Genomic DNA, 18,296 nt, shown 5'->3' with positions numbered 1-18,296 from the left:
GGTGCTGAAGTGTTAGCAACACGTCTCACTGTCTGGCCTGTTTCTACTCGGCTGCGATCAGCTGGTAGGTCCACAGATCTGTCCTGCCGGGAGTTTAAGTGTGCATTCGTGTAAGGGGGAGCTAGCGGGCTTTGTGCGGATGGGGGCGGCAGCAGGAGGTGGTGTAATCTGCAGACTATGAAGAAGTGGGTCCTCGAGGTCGTTGTCCTCACAGGTGTGGCGACAGCCATTGCTGTCGTGGTGGCGGGCCTGGTACATGGGAGAATGTTCGGTGGTTGAGGGGAGATGGTCAGGTGAAGATGGGGTGACTCTTGGGGGCGTTATTTGTGTTATCTGAGCCCTGGAGACACCAGGAACTGTCCACAGAGCAGAGATCTGGGAATCTCGGTGGGGTCCCGTGGAGGGCGGGGAAACCGGCCCACGCGGCACAAGATGGAGTTGGTGCACATGCTCGTTACTGCTCGCCTCCCCGTCCCTCGTCGTGCAGCGTTTGCAGTGCGTTGTGGGTGCTGGGCTGTCCGAATGGAGGCTGTTTCTACTTGGCTACGGTCACCTGTTAGGTCACAGGTCCATCCTGCCGGGAGTTGAAGTGTGCGTGCGTATGAGCGGGAGTCAGCGGGCTTCGGGCGGTGCGATCTGTGGCCTTGGAGGAGAACGGTTTTCGAGGTCGTCGTCCTTCTCACAGATGTCACTGCCTCCATGGCTATCGAGGTGGCAGTGGGAACAGGGGGACAGTGGGAGGCAGACGGTAAGGAGTCGGGTGAAGACGGGTTGAGCCTTGAGGGCATTATTTGCGGAATCTGTGTCCTGGAGACACTGAAAGTGCCGACAGTGCAGAGAATCCGAAGTCGCCACTGGGGCCCCTGGGTAGGGACAGGGGACAAGGTGACGGTAGAGGAAAAGCCTAGAAACGGATGGATGTGTGGTTTTGACTGTGTCCTGAGATTTGTAGTGCACTGAGCATTGTGCCAGGTAAGAGAGTGCTACACAGAGTTTTTATTGCCACCAGTCAACCCTGCCGTTTTAGTGCAAAATTAGCCGGATACAGTTTGTAAAGGAACAAGTGTGGCTTTGTGTTCCAATAAAATGTGATTGAGGGGGACCGAGAAAGACCTTAATAAATGAGAGTGTGCCAAAAATGGTAGTTACTCAAGTATTAATTCTCTAGTGGTAATTTCTTTTTCTTTTAATATAAGCATAGGGGATGCACAGTATTAGCTAAGTTATAGATGTAAAATATAGTGAATCATATTTTTAAAGGTTATAATCTATTTAAAGTTATTATAGAGTATTGGCTCTATTCCTCGTGTTGTACAATATGTCCTTGTAGCTTATTTTATACCTAATAATTTGTAGCTCTTACTCTTCCCCCTGTACATTGCCCCTCTTCCATTCCTTCTCCCCCCTAGTCACCACTAGTTTTTCTCTATTTCGGTGAATCTGCTTTTTTTTTTTTTATATTGACTAGTTCTGTTTTAGATTCCACATAGAAGCAATGTCATACAGCATTTACCTTTCATTGTTTAACTTATTTCACTTAGCGTAACATGTGCAAGCCCATCCATATTATTGCAAATGGCAAAGTTTCATTCTTCTTCATGTCTGAGTAGTATTCCATTGGGTGTGTGTGTGTGTGTGTGTGTGTGTGTGTGTACACCAACATCTTCTTTATCCCTTTGTTTGTTGATGAGCATTTAGCTTGCTTCCATATCTTGGCAGTTGGAAATAGTGTTGGTATGAACATTGGGGTGCGTGTATCTTTTTGAAATAGTGTTTTTATTTTTATTTTTTGAATAGATATTCAGGAGTCGAATTGCTAAGTCATTGTGGTAGTTCTATTTGTAGTTTTTTGAGACACCTCTATGGTTTCCACAATGGCTGCAGCAATTTACATTCCCTGCCACAGTGGGCAAGGGTTTCCTTTTTTCCACATCTTCCCCAACACCTGTTGACTTTTGACTTTTTGATAATAGCTGTTTTCTCTAGTGATATGTTCATAAATATCTCTATGATGATAAGTCAACTTCTGAAAGCAAACTCTTTCAGAAATGTGCTCTTCTCTTCCCAGGTGCCTTATGTTGATTTTCCTGTCAGCTTGGGCATGACATAAACAATTGCTTTTGCAAGTTTCCACATTTTGTGTGATTGGAAAGCACACAGAATAAAATTACTTTTAGACTTATTTTCAAACTATTTTCAATATTCAAAAATCAGTGTGTATCACCATTTGGGCATGGAAGTGTTCAATTATATTCATTCTAATAAATGCATTTTCCAAATCACAATATTTTATTTTCAGTGGGAAATATGAGTTGGAGCAGAAAGTCAACATACAAACCTAAGAAACGAGGTTATGATGAACAATGTGACAATCCTTTTGAGCCTGTGGTTGTAAGTGTTTTAACAGTTGATTTTTTTGGTGGGGGAGGGGTACAGCTCAGTGGTAGAGTGGGTGATTAATATGTACAATGTCCTGGGTTCAATCCCCAGTACTTCCATCAGTAAATGAATGAACTAGTACAGACGCACTTTGAAAGGTCTTCTGTGTGACACAGAACGTTGATCCAGGAGGATGACATTCTGGTGTTGTCTTGATGGATGCCGTTATATCCCCTGGCAGTAGAAATGATGACTTCCTTCGCATGCTTATAAACAACGAATTCACACATCCCTCCCACATTAAGTAAAATAACTTCCAAAATCCTTGTAACTTTTCTTAGAGTAGCATCTCTGTTGGAATAGTCAGTTTATTAAAAATAAATATGCCAAGTAGTATTGGAGAAATATTTTTAGATTTGCTTAAGTCAAATATATCTCTGTATTCTGTATATTTATGTCATTGACATGTACTGGTAACAAAACTTTTCATTTGCACACACATATGTGTAGGCCCACGGTGATAAGCAACCTCAAGAATGGGAGCCACCAACTTCAAGTGAGGACATTCGACCTGGTGAAGAGAAAAAGGATGAAGGAGCATCTTCAGCTCAAGGTGAAGGGAAATGGAAGAGGAATGCCTCTTGTGTGTCGGGGTGGGGGGGTTGTGTGTATGTGTGTGTGTTGTGTATGAGTATGTCTCATACATGGTGATATGCCAGTAAGAGAAAGAAAGAAAACAGCAGAAATGTATCTCAAACACTGCCTGAGAATTGGCTGGAAAATTGAAGACAGTATAGTTTGCAGCTTCAGGCAATCCTTCACTAGAATAAATCTCCCCATTTTTTAAATTCAAAAAGTGAAGCTCAGGGGTCATGTTTATTAGAGAGCACTTGATTGTTGATGACAAAATTCGTATTTCATTCCAAAGTTTGTGTCTTCCTGCAACCTATGTTACTGTAAAAAAAAAAGGTGAATGATTTTGCTTCAAGCTCAAATGTGTGTACTATATTTAGCTCAGTTTTCGCCCAGGAGTAGATAGGTCAGTGGAGTAGGATGGAGACTTCAGAAATGAATCATGAATGATGGCCACTGTTTCTTTAATTCATATTTTTAATGATTAGTTTGATAAAAGCTGGATAATTCAGGATACTGGCATACAAGTAACTGGTTTTATATGAAATTAATGCAGCTTTTAAAAGATGAGTGTATACTTCTATGGTCTGAAAAATCAAAAGATTAGTTATTTTAAGATTAACATGAGACAAATTATTTTTCCTGGATATCTAGTATTTTGAAACAAAATATTTACATAATTCCTGCCACTGTTAAAGGATTCTAGACTGTAACTCACAACAATGCCAGTTCATTTCTTTCTACCCGATTTCCTTTATGCTCACTGCTAGACAGTATATTTTCTGTTATTCATAAATAATTTTGGTATTAATTTTGGTACTTTCTTCTACATGGGTGTCATTTGTGGAATGTTGCATAGAGGACCTTTGGACCTAAATATAGCGTTAGTTTTTCTTTTTAATTGAAGTGTAATCAATTTGCAAAGTTGTGTTAATTTCTGGTGTAAAGCCTAGTGATGTGTATAGTTATGTATATAAATTTTCATATTTTTTAGTTAAAGACTGTTACAAACATTGAATATAGTTGCTTGTGCTGCACATTAGGACCTTGTTCATCTGTTTCATTTATATATAGTAGTTACTGTCTGCAAATCCAGAGCTTCCAGTATATCCCTCCACCTCGTCTTTCCCCATGGAAATCAGAAGTTTGTTTTCTATGTCTGGGAGTCAGTTTCTGTTTTGTAAATAAGCACATTTGTGTTATTTTTTTAGATTCCATATATAAGTGATATCGTATGGTATTTTTTTTTCTCTTTTTGGCTTACTTCACTTAGAATGACATTCTCCAGGGCCAACCATTTCAGAAATGTTTTCTTGTCTTTTCCCTTGTGCCTTATGGTGATTTTTCTGTCAGTTTGGGCATGACATAAACAATTGCTTTTACAAGTTGCCAGATGTGGTGTGATTGGAAAGCACACACAATTAAATTACCTGAGACTTATTTTCAAAATTCAAAAATTAGTGTGCATCACCATTTGGCCATGGAAGTGTTCAGATATAATTATCCTCTTAAATGCATTTTCCAAAGCACAATATTTTATTTTCAGTGGGAAGTATCTTTCGGAGAGTAAAGTCAACATACAGACCTAGGAAAAGAAGTTATGATCAAGCATGTGTCAATCCAGTTGGGCCTGTGGTTGTAAGTGTTTTAACAATTGATTTTTGGGGGGAGGGGGTTAGTGGTATAGCTCAGCGGTAGAGTGTGTGCTTAACATGTACAACGTCCTGCGTACAATCCTTATTGCCTCCATTAATAAATAAATAAAACATTTTATGTTTTTATTAGTAGAAATTAATTTTTGTAAAACGTTGTGGAACCAATACAGATATACCCTGAAAGGTCTTCTGTGTGATACAGAACGTTGATCCAGGGGGATGATGTTCTGGTGTTGCCTGGATGGATACTGTTATATTCCCTGGAAATATAACTGATTACTTCCTTCTTATGCTTATTAACAACTGACTGCAGACATCCCTCCGAACATAGATTAAAATAGCTTCTAAAGTGCTAGTAACTTTCCTTGGAGTAGCATCACCATGGGAAAAGTAAGTTTATGAAGAAAAATTATACCCAATAGTATTGGAGAAATATGTTTTGATTTACTGATAGTCAAATATATCTCTGTATTGTGTATATTTATGTTGTTGGCATGTGTTAGTAACTAAACTTTTTAATTTACACACACATATGTGTAGGCCCACAGTGATAAGCAACCTCAAGAATGGGAGCCACCAACTACAAGTCAGGACATTAGACCTGGTGAAGAGAAAAAGGATGAAGGAGCATCTGCAGTGGAAGGTGAAGGAAAAGGGAGGAGGAATGCCTCTTGGGGGGGGGTGTTTGTGTGTGTGTATGTGTGTGTGTATGTGTATGTCTCATGCATGTTGAGATGCCAATAACAGAAGGAAAGAAAACAGCAGAAAGGGATCTCAAACACTCCCTGAGAATTGGTTGGAAAAGTGAAGAGCATGTAGTTTGCAGCTTAGGACAATCCTTCACTAGAATAAATCCCCCCCTTTATAAATGAGAAAATTGAGACACACAGATCTTTTTTTATCAGAGAGTAGTTGAGTATTGAATACAAAATTTGTATTTCATGCCAAAATTTGTGTCTTCCTGCCACCTGTTTTACTGAAAAAAAAAAAAGATGAATGATTTTGCTTAAAACAAAAATGTCTGTAGTATAATTTAGCTGTTTTGGCCCAAGAGTTGATAGTTAATGGAGTACGATAGAGAGTTCTGAAATGAGACATGAATGACGGCTCCTGTTTCTTTAATTGAAATTTTTATATGGCAAGTTTGATAACAGCTGGATAATTCAGAATACTGGCATACAAATAGCTGGTTTCATATGACTTTAATGCAGCTTTTAAATGGTGGTCATATCCTTCTATGGTCAGAAAAATCCACAGGTCAATTATTCTAAGATTAACATGAGACAAATTATCTTTCCTGGATATCTAGTATTTTGAAACAAAACATTTGTATAACTCAGGCCACTGTTAAAGGATTCCAGATTGTTACTCACAACAATGTCGGTTCATTTCTTTCAACCCCATTACCTTTATGCTCACTGCTAGACAGTATATTTGCTGATATTCATAAATAATTTTGGTACTTTTTTCTACATGAGTTTCATTTGTGGAATGTTGCATACAGGTCCTTTGGACCTATATATAGCTTAATTTATTTTAATTAAAAGTAGTCGATTTGCAATGTTGTGCTAATTTCTGGTATAAATCATAGTGATTCAATTATGTATACACGTTTCTATATGTTTTCATTATAAGCTATTACAAAGTATTGAGTATAGTTCCCTGTGCTGTACAGTAGGACCTTGTTCACCTGTTTTATTTATATATAATAGTTACTATCTGCAAATCCGGAACTCCCAGTTTATCCCTCCACCTCGCCTTTCCCCATGGTAACCATATGTTTGTTTTCTATGTCTGTGAGTCTGTTTCTGTTTTGTAAATAAGCTCATTTATGTCATTTTAAAAAGATTCCACATATCAGTGATATCATATTATATTTTTCTTTCTGTTTCTGGCTTATTTCACTTGGAATGACATTCTCCTGGGCCATCTATGTTGCTGCATATGACAATATTTCATTTTTTATTGATGAGTAGTATTCCATTGTCTATATATATATATATATATATATATATATATATATATATATATAGACACACACACACACACACACACCCCACATCTTCTTTATCCCTTTGTCTGTCGATAACATTGAGGTAGCTTCCATATCTTGGCAGTTGTAAGTAGTGCTGGTATGAACATTGGGGTGCACGTATCTTCTTGAATTAGTGTTTTTCTTTCTTTTCAATAGATACTCAGGAGTGGAATTGCTAAGTCATTATGGTAGTTCTATTTGTATTTTTTTGAGACACCTCTACTGTTTCCACAGTGGCTGCAGGAACTTGCATTCCCAGCCACAGTGGGTAAGGATTTCCTTTTTTCCACATCCTCCCCAACACTTGTTGTCTTTCCACTTTTTGATAATAGCCATTTTCTGTAGTGGTATTTTCTTAAATATCTCCATGATGGTGAATCACGTTGTGAAACCCAACCCTTTCAGAAATGTTTTCTTGTCTTTTCCCATGTGTCTTACGGTGATTCTTCTGTCAGCTTGGGCATGACATAAACAATTGCTTTTGCAAGTTGCCAGATGTGGTGTGATTGGAAAGCACACACAATTAAATTACCTGAGACTTATTTTCAAAATTCAAAAATTAGTGTGCATCACCATTTGGCCATGGAAGTGTTCAGATATAATTATCCTCTTAAATGCATTTTCCAAAGCACAATGTTTTATTTTCAGTGGGAAATATCTTTCGGAGAGTAAAGTCAACATACAGACTTAGGAAAAGAAGTTATGATCAAGCATGTGTCAATCCAGTTGAGCCTGTGGTTGTAAGTGTTTTAACAATTGATTTTTTTTTCAGGGGGGAGTGGTATAGCTCAGTGGTAAAGTGTGTGCTTAACATGTACAACATCCTGGGTACAATCCGCATTACATCCACAAATAAATAAATAAAACAGTTGATTTTTTTTTGTAGAAATTAATTTTTGTGAAAAGTTGAGGAACCAATACAGATATACCTTGAAAAGTCTTCTGTGTGATACAGAACGTTGATCCAGGAGGATGACGTTCTGGTGTTGCCTGGATGGATACTGTTATATTCCCTGGGATACAGTCATTCCCTGATGACTTCCTTCTCAAGCCTATTAACAACCAATCACACACATCCTCCCCAACATACATTAAAATAGCTTCTAAAGTGCTAGTAACTTTCCTTGGAGTAGCATCACCGTGGGAAAAGTAAGTTTATAAAGAAAAATTATACCCAATAGTATTGGAGAAATATGTTTTGATTTACTGATAGTCAAATATATCTCTGTATTGTGTATATTTATGTTGTTGGCATGTGTTAGTAACTAAACTTTTTAATTTACACACACATATGTGTAGGCCCACAGTGATAAGCAACCTCAAGAATGGGAGCCACCAACTACAAGTCAAGACATTAGACCTGGTGAAGAGAAAAAGGATGAAGGAGCATCTGCAGTGGAAGGTGAAGGGAAAGGAGAGGAATGCCTCTTGTGGGTGGGTGTGTTTAGGTGTGTGTATGTGTGTGTGTGTACTTGTATGTCTCATGCATGTTGAGATGCCAATAACAGAAGGAAAGGAAACAGCAGAAAGGGATCTCAAACACTACCTGAGAATTGACTGGAAAAGTGAAGAGCATGTAGTTTGCAGCTTAGGACAATCCTTCACTAGAATAAATTTCCCGCCCCTTAATAAATGAGAAAATTGAGGCACACGGATCTTGTTTATCAGAGAGCAGTTGAATATTGAATACAAAATTTGTATTTCATACTAAACTTTGTGTCTTCCTGCCACCTATTTTATCGTAAATAAAGGTGAATGATTCTGCTTAAAAGTCAGATGATGGTACTATAATTGAGATCAGTTTTGGCCCAGGAGCAGATGGTTCAATGGAGTTGGATACAGACATCAGAAATGAATCATGAATGATGGTCACTGTTTCTTTAATTGATATTGTTAAATGGTAAGTTTGATAAAGGCTAGATAATTTAGGATACTTGCATACAAGTAGCTGGTTTTATATGATCTTAATCCACCTTTTAAAAGGTGGTTAAATCCTTCTATGGTTAGAAAAATCCAAAGTTGAATTATCCAATCAGCATGAGATAAATTATTTTTCCTGGATATGTAGTATTTTGAAACAAAACATTTGTATAAATCAGGCCACTGTTAAAGGATTCTAGAATGTAACAGACAACTATGTAGATTCATTTCTTTCTACCCCATTTCCTTTATGCTCACTGCTAGACACTATATTTGCTGTTATTAATAAATAATTTTGCTATTAATTTTGGTACTCTTTTCTACATGGGTTTCTTTTGTGGAATGTTGCATACAGGACCTTTGGACCTAAATATAGCGTTAGTATTTCATTTTAACTGAAGTGTAATCGATTTGTGATGTTGTGTTAAATTCTGGTGTAAAGCATAGTGATTCAGTTATGTGTATAAGTTTTCACATTTTTTCATTATAGTCTATTAAAAAGCATTGAACATAGTTCCCTGTGCTGTATAGTAGGACCTTGTTTATCTGTTTTATTTATATATAGTAGTTACTATCTGCAAATCCAAAACTGCCAGTATATCCCTCCACCTCGCCTTTCCCCATGGTAACCATTTGTTTATTTGCTATGTCTCTCTGTTTCTGTTTTGTAAATAAGCTCATTTATGTCATTTTTTTAGATTCCACATATCAGTGATATCATATGATATTTCTCTGTCCCTTTCTGGCTTACTTCACTTGGAATGACATTCTCCAGGGCCACGTATGTTGCTGCATATGACATTATTTCAGTTTTTTGCGCTGAGTAGTATTCCATTTTGTATATATTGCACATCTTCTTTTTCTAATCATCTGTCGATGGACATTTAGGTTGCTTCCATGTCTTGGCTATTGTAAATAGTGCTCCTATGAGCATTGGGGTGTGTGCATCCAAATTAGAATTTCGTTTGAATATATGCCCAGGAGTGGGATTGCTGAATCATAGGGTAAGTCTATTTTTAATTTGTTGTGGAATTTCCATACTGTTTTCCATAGTGGCTGCATCAAATTACCTTCCCACCAGCAGGTGAGGAGGGTTCCCTTTTGTCTACACACCTGCTGTATTTATCATTTGTGGACTTTTGAATGATGATCACGTTGACTGGTGTGAGATGACACCTCACTGTGGTTTAATTTGCATTTCTCTGATCGTTAGCAACATTTAGCATTCTTCTCATACCTATTGGCAATTTGTATGTCTTCATTGGAGAAATGTTTGTTTAGGCCTTCTGCCCATTTCTTGATTGAGTTGTTTGGGTTTTTTTGTTATTGAGTTGTATGGGCTCTTTATATATTCTGGAAATTAAGTTCTTGTCAGTCACATTGTTTGCACATATTTTTTCTATTCCATAAATTTCCTTTGCTGTGCAAAAGCTTATATGTTTCGTTCGATCCCATTTCTTTATATTTCCTTTTTTGTTGTTGTTGCCTGGGTTGATTCTCCTAGGAGAACATTGCTATGATTTATGTCTGAGAATGTTTTGTGTATGTTTTCTTCTAGGAGGTTTATAGTGTTTTGTCTTATGTTTAAGTCTTTAAGCCATTCTGAGTTTATTTTTGTGTACATGGTGAGGGAGTTTTGTAACATCGTTGATTTACATGCAGCTGTCCAGCTTCCCCAACACCACTAGCTGAAGAGGCCGTCTTTTCTCCATTATATATTCTTGCCTCCTTTGTCAAAGATTAATTGACCATAAGTGTGTAGGTTTATTTCTGGGCTCTCTGTTCTGTTCCATTGATCCACGTGTCTGTTTTTATGCCAATACCGTGTTGTTTTGATTCCGGTAACCCAGTATTCTTGTCTGAGGTTTGGGGGGGTTATTCGTCCAGCTTCGTTCTTTTTCTTCAGTATTGCTTTGGCAATTCTGGGTCTCCTGTGAGTCTCTATAAATTTTCGGATTGTTTGTTCTACTTCTGTGATTGTTTATTCTACGTCCTGAGTAATTTGATAGGGATCCCATGATATTTGTAGATTGCTTTGGGTAGTATGTCCATTTTAACAATATTAATTCTTCCAATCCAAGAACTTGGGATATCTCTCCATTTCTTTAAGCCATCTTTAATTGTGTTAATCAGTGTTTTTTAGTTGTCTGTGTATAATCTATCAACTCTTTGGTTAGGTTTATTCCTATAACTTTAGTTTATTTTAATAAACTAAATTTCTGTTTACTCCCATATAGGGTGGGTGTCACAAGTCTAAGGTTTGTCATAGTCCTACACATCCATTCAGCTATTCCTTCAGAAAATTATGTTTAAATTTAATTGATATCCTATTCATGGCGTGGACTTAAGACTTTGTACATAGCTGATGTTCACTGTTTTCACTGCACTATAGCATAATACAGAAACGATACTTCTATTGTGGCTTATTCTTAGATTGACAATTAAAATAAAGGTTTCGTAATACAGGAAAATAAATATGTAAAGTCCATTCCTAGTTGCTGCTGCTGATGCAAAAACAACTCCTTACTAAAGTGTACACTTAAAAATGTTTAAGATGGTAAATTTTATGTTGAGTGGTTTTTTTGTGGGAGGCTTATAAACAGACATCTACTTCTCACAGTTCTGGAGTCAGAAAGTCCTGGTATGTGTTTTTTAAGCACTATGAAAAACAAAGTAGGGGGGAGGGTATAACTCAAGTGATTCAGCGCATGCTTAGCCTGCATGAGGTCCTGGGTTCAATCCCCAGTACCTCCTCTAAGAATAAATACATGAGTCTAATTACCTCCCCCTTCCAAACAAACAAACAAACAAACAAAAGAACCCCTTGTCTTCCTCAAGTACAATGTAGTTGTCAAGTATTCACTTTAAGTTTTCCTTTATATTCCCAAAAAACATAAAATTTACAGAAAAGTTGCAAGAATAGTACAGTTAACTCATCTATTTTCACCTCAATTTACCAAGTGTTAAATTTTTACCACATTGGTTTCATATCCTCTTCCCTCTCCCCTCCCCGTGTTTGTATATGTATACACACACATACACACTTATTGATATGTTTGTTATTATTAAGACTGAGTCATTTAGATAAAGTTTGAACTGTTATGACCCTTTAGCCTAAGTATATTAGTGTATATATATAGCCTTAGAAGAAAGAAAAAGTCATTCTCTTGGCTAATCACTGTCCTAAATCGGGAAATTCGACCATAGGAAAATGCAATCATTAAAATTTTCTCAGTGTATACTCAGATTTCCCCAGTTGTCCCTATACTTCCCTTGATAGAATTTTGCTTTTGATCCAGAGTCCAGTCCAGGATCATGCATTGCATTTAGTTGTCATGTCTATTTAGTCTTCTTTCGTCTGGAATAATTCTTCAGTTTTTCTGTCATTCATGACACTGACATTTTGAAGAGGATAGACCAGTTGGTTTGCAGAATGTTAATCAATTTGAGGTATTGTTTGAGTCTTTCTCCCCTCCTCAACACTTAGTGTTTAATCATTCCGTGTAAAATGCTGAGTGAACTGAGAGACATGGTTTCAACCTTGAGCTCACAGTCTAGTCAGAGACCCAAACAAATCACTGATAAGTACAGTCACACGTATAACACAGACAGGTACAAAGGGAGCACCTAAGTTGTGTGAGGGCAGTCTTGGGAAAGGAAGAGGATAATGAAACCCTGAATAGTACAGTTAACTCACCTGGTTTCTTAGTTTCTGGTAACAGACTCCTGAAATAATGCTCTTGTGGTTCTTCAGCATCACATTTGTTTCCACACGAGCCTAAGACTTTTATTTCGTGAACAGTGAAGGAATGAATATTATCCACTCTTATTCGTATCTCATGTTTCAGTTCTTAAATTGATCAACTTTTTATTTGCAAGGGCCTGTCCCGGAAGCTGATCAATGGGAAGTGGCTGAGCCAGAGACTGGGCGTGAGCATGATCCTGGTGTTAATGGGAAGAGACTGCCAAAGGCAGAGCCCTTTTAAAATGCCAGAAGCAGGTATGTTCTCCATTAAGTGTGCAAATTATAGGGTGTCTGTTTTCCACAATATTCTATTTGTAATGATACAGGGGTAACAGTACTGTTCGTTTAGAGCAGAGTTCACTTATAAAGATGATTTGAAATGTAGTTTCGACCTTAAGTGCCTGACTTACTGGACTATCAGGTATAGAAACAAATTTGGTTAAAGCCATACTGAATTATAAGATGAAAATATTTTCTTACTTTTAAGTATGAGTCCTTTAACCAACAGTTGTTAATTTTCATGTGCTTTTGTAGAGTTCTGCGTTTAACATACACGTAGTGCATTTGTAACACACATCAGTTTGTATGACATATGCTGAAGCCTTGAAGTAGGTTCCAGTACCAGCTCTAACGCAATTTGTGTGACTCTGGGCCTTTAACTTCCAAACCCATCTTTGCTCTTATAAAAATAGTGAATTCAAATCAGATATTTAAAAATCATTTTCAGGTCTGATTTTTGCATACTCTGTTTCTGTTGCATTGTACACAAAGATACATGATTTTATATATCATAAATCATCAAACTCTGAATGGAGGTTTGCTCACTACTCAGAAAAGGCACACTTTGTTTGACGGTTGTTCTGTAGGGGTTCTGAATGCCCATCCTCAGATTCTGTCAAATTCTGAAATCTCTGGCTCTCAACAGACAATTGCATTTTGTCTTTTTTTCCTTCCAGTTTTTATTGATATATAATGGACAAAAATGTGAACAGTTGCATTTTAAATCCTTCCCCAAATGAAGCCTCAAATGACTAATTACTAAACTTTCAAGAGACAATCTAGTTTCTAGTCTCTATGTCTGATCAGGTAGAGAAAGTGCAGATAGTCAGTGATGCTCAAGGCGGGTGCAGGATGCATATGCTTAGCACGCTTTCTATCCCACTGTCCACTGTCAGTCTTAATGAGCCAGTCTTCCTAAGAAAATGCAGGCACTATGATATAATCATCTCTAACCATGTGACATGTGGCATGAAAATTTTGCGCCCCGAGGTATCAGGTTGGTAAGACTGAAATGCAAAGACCATAGCTCAAGTACTTCGTGAGTAATCAAGTTAAGTGTGTCTTACGTGTGTGTTTTGCAGATTACCAACTATTAATTACATAGCTTCTGAATTTAAAGGAAGCACTTGATGTTTAGGAAGTAAATTACCTTTCATTACATTCCTTGCCCATTCCAAACTCTTTACATTAAAAGATAGTTTTCAGGCTACTTTCAGGAACCTATTGAATATGGTTAAAATGTACTCATGGGAAGACCATAGCCTTCAATACATATGCTATTAAAAAAGGAAAAGATTATAAATTACATGTGCGTCCAATATAAAAAATAATCAAAGGTCAAAAAAGTGTAGACCTAAGGGAAAAGGAAAGAGAGTCTTAAGAAAATGCTTAAAGTGTGAGCATTAGGAAAAGGAAAAATAATCCAAGTAATCAATAAATCAAAGAGCTTGCTCTTTTAGAAAATATTTGTGAGTAGAAGATCCACTAGTTTAGAGAGTCTTGCAGAGAGTAGACAGAAGGCCAAGTATACCTAATAAGGAACACGAAAAAGACGCAAGCAGATATGGAGTATGTTATCTGTCTCTCTTTACCTTTCTATGTGTACATATGGCTTTCCAGGTTTTTCCCCCTTTTTTTCACCCCACTTTCTGTCTTTGTTCCAGGCTGTGAGAAACGGTACTATTTTCCTTCACAATTTGATGTTACCTTTGATGGTACTGACTTAAAACTAGTGGAACTATTTGATACATTATACAAACTGGAGTGCTTTTAAGAATGTAAAGAGCCACCGTTCATAATTACAGCAGGAGTATGGATGAAAACAGGGACAAATGGTTAACCTACTACCACATAAGGGTGACTTACGCTAGCTCCTAGAAACAGTTTTGCACTTTTCCACAGACGGAGCCGAAACAAATGCAATACTAGCCTTTCTCTTTATTTCATTTAAGCAATTCTAAGTGTGATGTTACTGTTTTAGATATCCTATATTCAGAATGTTATTCAAGTCAACGCATTTATATGAAATTTTAAAAATTCCTTCTGTTTCCTAGGTGTTTCACTGGTTTTGATTTTTACCAAAAGTATAAAAAAAAATGTTGCTTTCCACTTAAAACTACCTCGCAACAGAAACATTGGGTTCAGTGAGTTCTGAAGTTGAACAGTCGACTTGTTTCTCTGTACCACTAGAAAGAGTGATGTGTTTAGCAAATACTGTTAATGTGTCTGAAAGTCTACCTTCAGAGTCTCTGCAGAGGTTTAACTGGATATAAGCCAAGGGTCACCCTTAGGGTTCTGGTTTTAGTCCATGTTATAAAACTGAAACTGTAGTGTCCTCTGTATGCTTTAGTGCCATCTAACAAAATTTTAACTAATATATCCAAATGTTACGTTATCTTACAGGTGAAGGGAATCCACAGGTTTAATTGAAGACAAGCTGTAACCATGTAGGCTGTTATTGTGTTGGAAATGTACCTGTTCAGATTCTCTCAATAAAGTTTTGCAGTTTTGTCCAAAGAATTCTTGCACATCTTTTGTTAAATTTATTCCTAGGTATTTGATGCTGTTGAAAATTGTACGTTTTTTGGAAATTTTATATTTTGTTTGGTCTAGTGTAGAGAGACATAATTTTTGTATATTGCTTTTTTTTTCTTTCAAGCAATCTTGCTAAGTATGTTTAATTCCTAAGGTTTATCTTTATGTAATTTTCAACATGCAAATCATATCATCTTTGAATAAGAATAACAGTTTTGTTCCTGCCATTGTAAACATTATAGCTGTTATTTCCTTTTCTCATTTTATGTCATCGGGCAGACCCTCCACTACAATTACGGTCAATAGAACTGGTGATAGTGGACATCCTTGCCTTAGCCCTGATGAGAAATGGAAAATTTTCAACATTTCACCATGATGTTTAATGTGCCTTTTTCGGCAGATACACTTTATCAGAGTAAATTCATTTATTCTTAGTTTGCTTAGAGTATTCATCTTGAATATATGTCGAATTTGATCAAACACTAGAAGTACATTTATTGAGATCATAAGATTTTTTTCTCTCTGTCAGTCAGTTAATGTGTTGAATTACAGCGGTACGTTTCCATGTTTTAAGCCAACGTTATATTCCTAAGGTAAAGACACTTTGGTCATGAGTAATCTATGCCCTAATAATTTGTTTAGGATTTTTATGTATATTCGCATGAGTGACACTAGCCTATACTTTTATTTTATCTACTCTCTTTCTGGGACTTAGTATCAAGTTTATGCTAGCTTCACACAGGCTTGGGGTGTAAAATCTCTTTTTCTGTTCTCTGGAGCTGCAAGGCTGTGAGTAATGTAGGGCCAGGCTTTCTTGTGATCACTTGTTTCTGGATTGCTTCTCTCTCTTAAGATTGGATCCCTGCTGAAAAGGCAGAGACAGAAGGTGCATCTGCATGTTCCCATCTCTTCCAGCTTTGGGAGGTGCCCATCTCCCCTGCAAGATGCCTCTAATGATGCTGTCACTCTAAAAGCTACCTGCTCCTGTTTCTGTGCTGACACTGATCTTCTGTACACAGAAAGTTACAAGTTATCACTCTACAATACAGATGGACCTAGAGATTGTTCTGCAAAGTGAAGTAAGTCTTTCAGAGAAAGACGAATATCATATATCACCTACATCTGGAATCTTAAAAAAAGGTACAAATGAACTTATTTGTAAACCAGAAATAGACTCATAGATGTAGGAAAACTATGGTTACCAAAGGGGATGGCGTGGGAGGGATAAACTGGAGTTTGGGATTAATACATACACACTACTATGTGTAAACTAGATAAATAACAAGGACCTTTATAGCACAGGAAAGTATATTCAATACCTTGTAATAAGCTAAAATGGAAAAGAATCTGCAAAAATACAACTGAATCACTTTGCTGTACGCCGGAAACTAACACAACATTGTAAGTCAACTATATACTCCAATGAAAAATAAAAAATGAAACCATTGAAAAAGAAGTCATCACTCACTAACTTCCCTTAGATGCTTTTGAGCTATGCTGTATGGTCACAAACGGCTGACTATAGCTTCATTTATTGAGTTCTTTTATCTAATAATAGGTTTTACTATAAAAACTCACATTTATAGAGTACGTACCATCTGTTAGCCATTTCTTTGTGCTACTTTCTGTACATGTATGACGTCATCAAATCCTCACAAAGAGGATAAGGCAGAGTTTTGACAAAATTGAGAATCTCTGACTTCAGTAAGAAGCAGATTCGGGGGTTCCAGTTCTAAATGCAGAGCCTTGCTCTTTTCCTTATTCAGGAGCGCACAAGCTCCTGAAGTGTTTGAGTACAGAACTGATGGTGTATATGATGACTTTAGTTGTAATTTGATGTTTTTCTAAAATTTTAAATTTAATTTCTTTTTTAAAAAAAATCAAGTGATTTTATTCAGCTAAGATGGAGTTCTTTTTTAAAATTTCTATTTAATAGACTTTATTCTTTTAGAGTAGTTTCAGGTTCACAGCAGACTTGAGCAGAAAATACAGGGAGTTTGCACATAGCCCTCCCCAGTCACACATATGTACTCCCCTACCATCAACATCCCTCATCAGTGTGGCGTATTTCATATAATTGAACCATCATGGGCACATTATTATCAACCAAATTCCATAGTTTATATTAGGGTTCACTCTTGATGTTGTACAATCTATGGGTTTTGACAAATGCAGAATGACGTGTAGCCACCTCTTTAGTATCATACAGAGAAATTTCATTGCCCTAAAATCCCTTCTGCTCCATCTATTCGTTCCTCTCTGCCTCCCTCTCCCTAAGCCCCTGGAAACCACGATCTTTTCCAAGGCTGTGCCTTTTCCAGAATGTCATTGTGTTGGAAAGGTACAGTTTGTAGCCTTTTCAGACTGGCTTCTTTCATTTAGTAATATGTCTTTGCAGTTTCTTCCGTGTCTTTCATGGCTTGATAGATCATTTGTTTTTACTGCACGTATAGTTTTGAATTTCCATATATGTACTCTTCATTGTTTCCAAGAACGCTGAGAACTTTAGCTTTTTTTTTTTTAAATTAAGTTTCAGAGTTTATTAGGGAAATAAGAGAGGCAAAGACACCCCAAATGACAGAAAGAAAACTCTGAAAACATCCCTTTGCAAGCCAAGTGGAGGCCTGGACTTGACCTCCCGCAAAGGACAAGAAACTGGTGTGTTAGCACCAACATTCTCTGGCAGCCACCTTGCCGGAGTGTGAGCGTCTCAGCCAGGACTGCTTCCCACCCCCAGCCAAAGGTGGGGAGGAGACAAAGGCTGTAGAGTCAATGCAGAGGCGATGAGAGCTGCAAGGAAAGGCTGAGAGAGGGAGAGAAGGAGGTGGGGATGACCGTGACAGAGTCTCAAGCTTTTGGCTCTTAGTGCCTCAAATAGTTGACAAGTAATTCTGCAAAATGTTTCTGAAAAGGTAAAAACGCCTAACATTGTTGCCGAGAGTTCCCCTGGTCCTCTCCCAACGTGCCACCTCACGCTCCTGGGTGTACATGGCAGAGCCCAAAGTCCACTGTTTTGAAAATAAGAAAAAATGAAGAAACCCCGTTGTCCTGTAAGGAGAGAGGAAGGAGCCGGACCTTTGGTGCTTAGGGCCTTGTCTAGAATTGTTTGTGGCTT

The 18,296-nt window shown here is 37.4% G+C and overlaps 1 protein-coding gene across 1 annotated transcript; it reads left to right on the top strand.

Annotated features, from left to right (window-relative positions):
* Positions 1–699: 699 nt before the first annotated feature.
* Positions 700–12,632, top strand: LOC116150708 (P antigen family member 1). Its single transcript, XM_064483190.1, has 6 exons — positions 700–748; positions 4,559–4,650; positions 5,208–5,310; positions 7,351–7,442; positions 8,002–8,104; positions 12,502–12,632. The coding sequence occupies exons 1-6, from the start codon at positions 700–702 to the stop codon at positions 12,606–12,608; spliced, it is 546 nt and encodes a 181-aa protein (XP_064339260.1). The 3' UTR covers positions 12,609–12,632.
* Positions 12,633–18,296: the final 5,664 nt, after the last annotated feature.

The sequence above is a fragment of the Camelus dromedarius genome, chromosome X (genome assembly GCF_036321535.1).
Source record: "Camelus dromedarius isolate mCamDro1 chromosome X, mCamDro1.pat, whole genome shotgun sequence".
Taxonomy (NCBI): domain Eukaryota; kingdom Metazoa; phylum Chordata; class Mammalia; order Artiodactyla; family Camelidae; genus Camelus; species Camelus dromedarius.
Note: the sequence above shows the minus strand (reverse complement) of the source record. Positions and strands in the feature narration are given on the sequence as shown.

Coding starts and splice junctions, on each gene's coding strand:
- LOC116150708 (XM_064483190.1), top strand. CDS start 700: ATGGCTATCGAGGTGGCAGTGGGAACAGGGGGACAGTGGGAGGCAGAC. Junction 4,651..5,207: donor ATCCAGTTGGGCCTGTGGTT/GTAAGTGTTTTA, acceptor ACATATGTGTAG/GCCCACAGTGATAAGCAACC. Junction 8,105..12,501: donor AGGAGCATCTGCAGTGGAAG/GTGAAGGGAAAG, acceptor TTTATTTGCAAG/GGCCTGTCCCGGAAGCTGAT.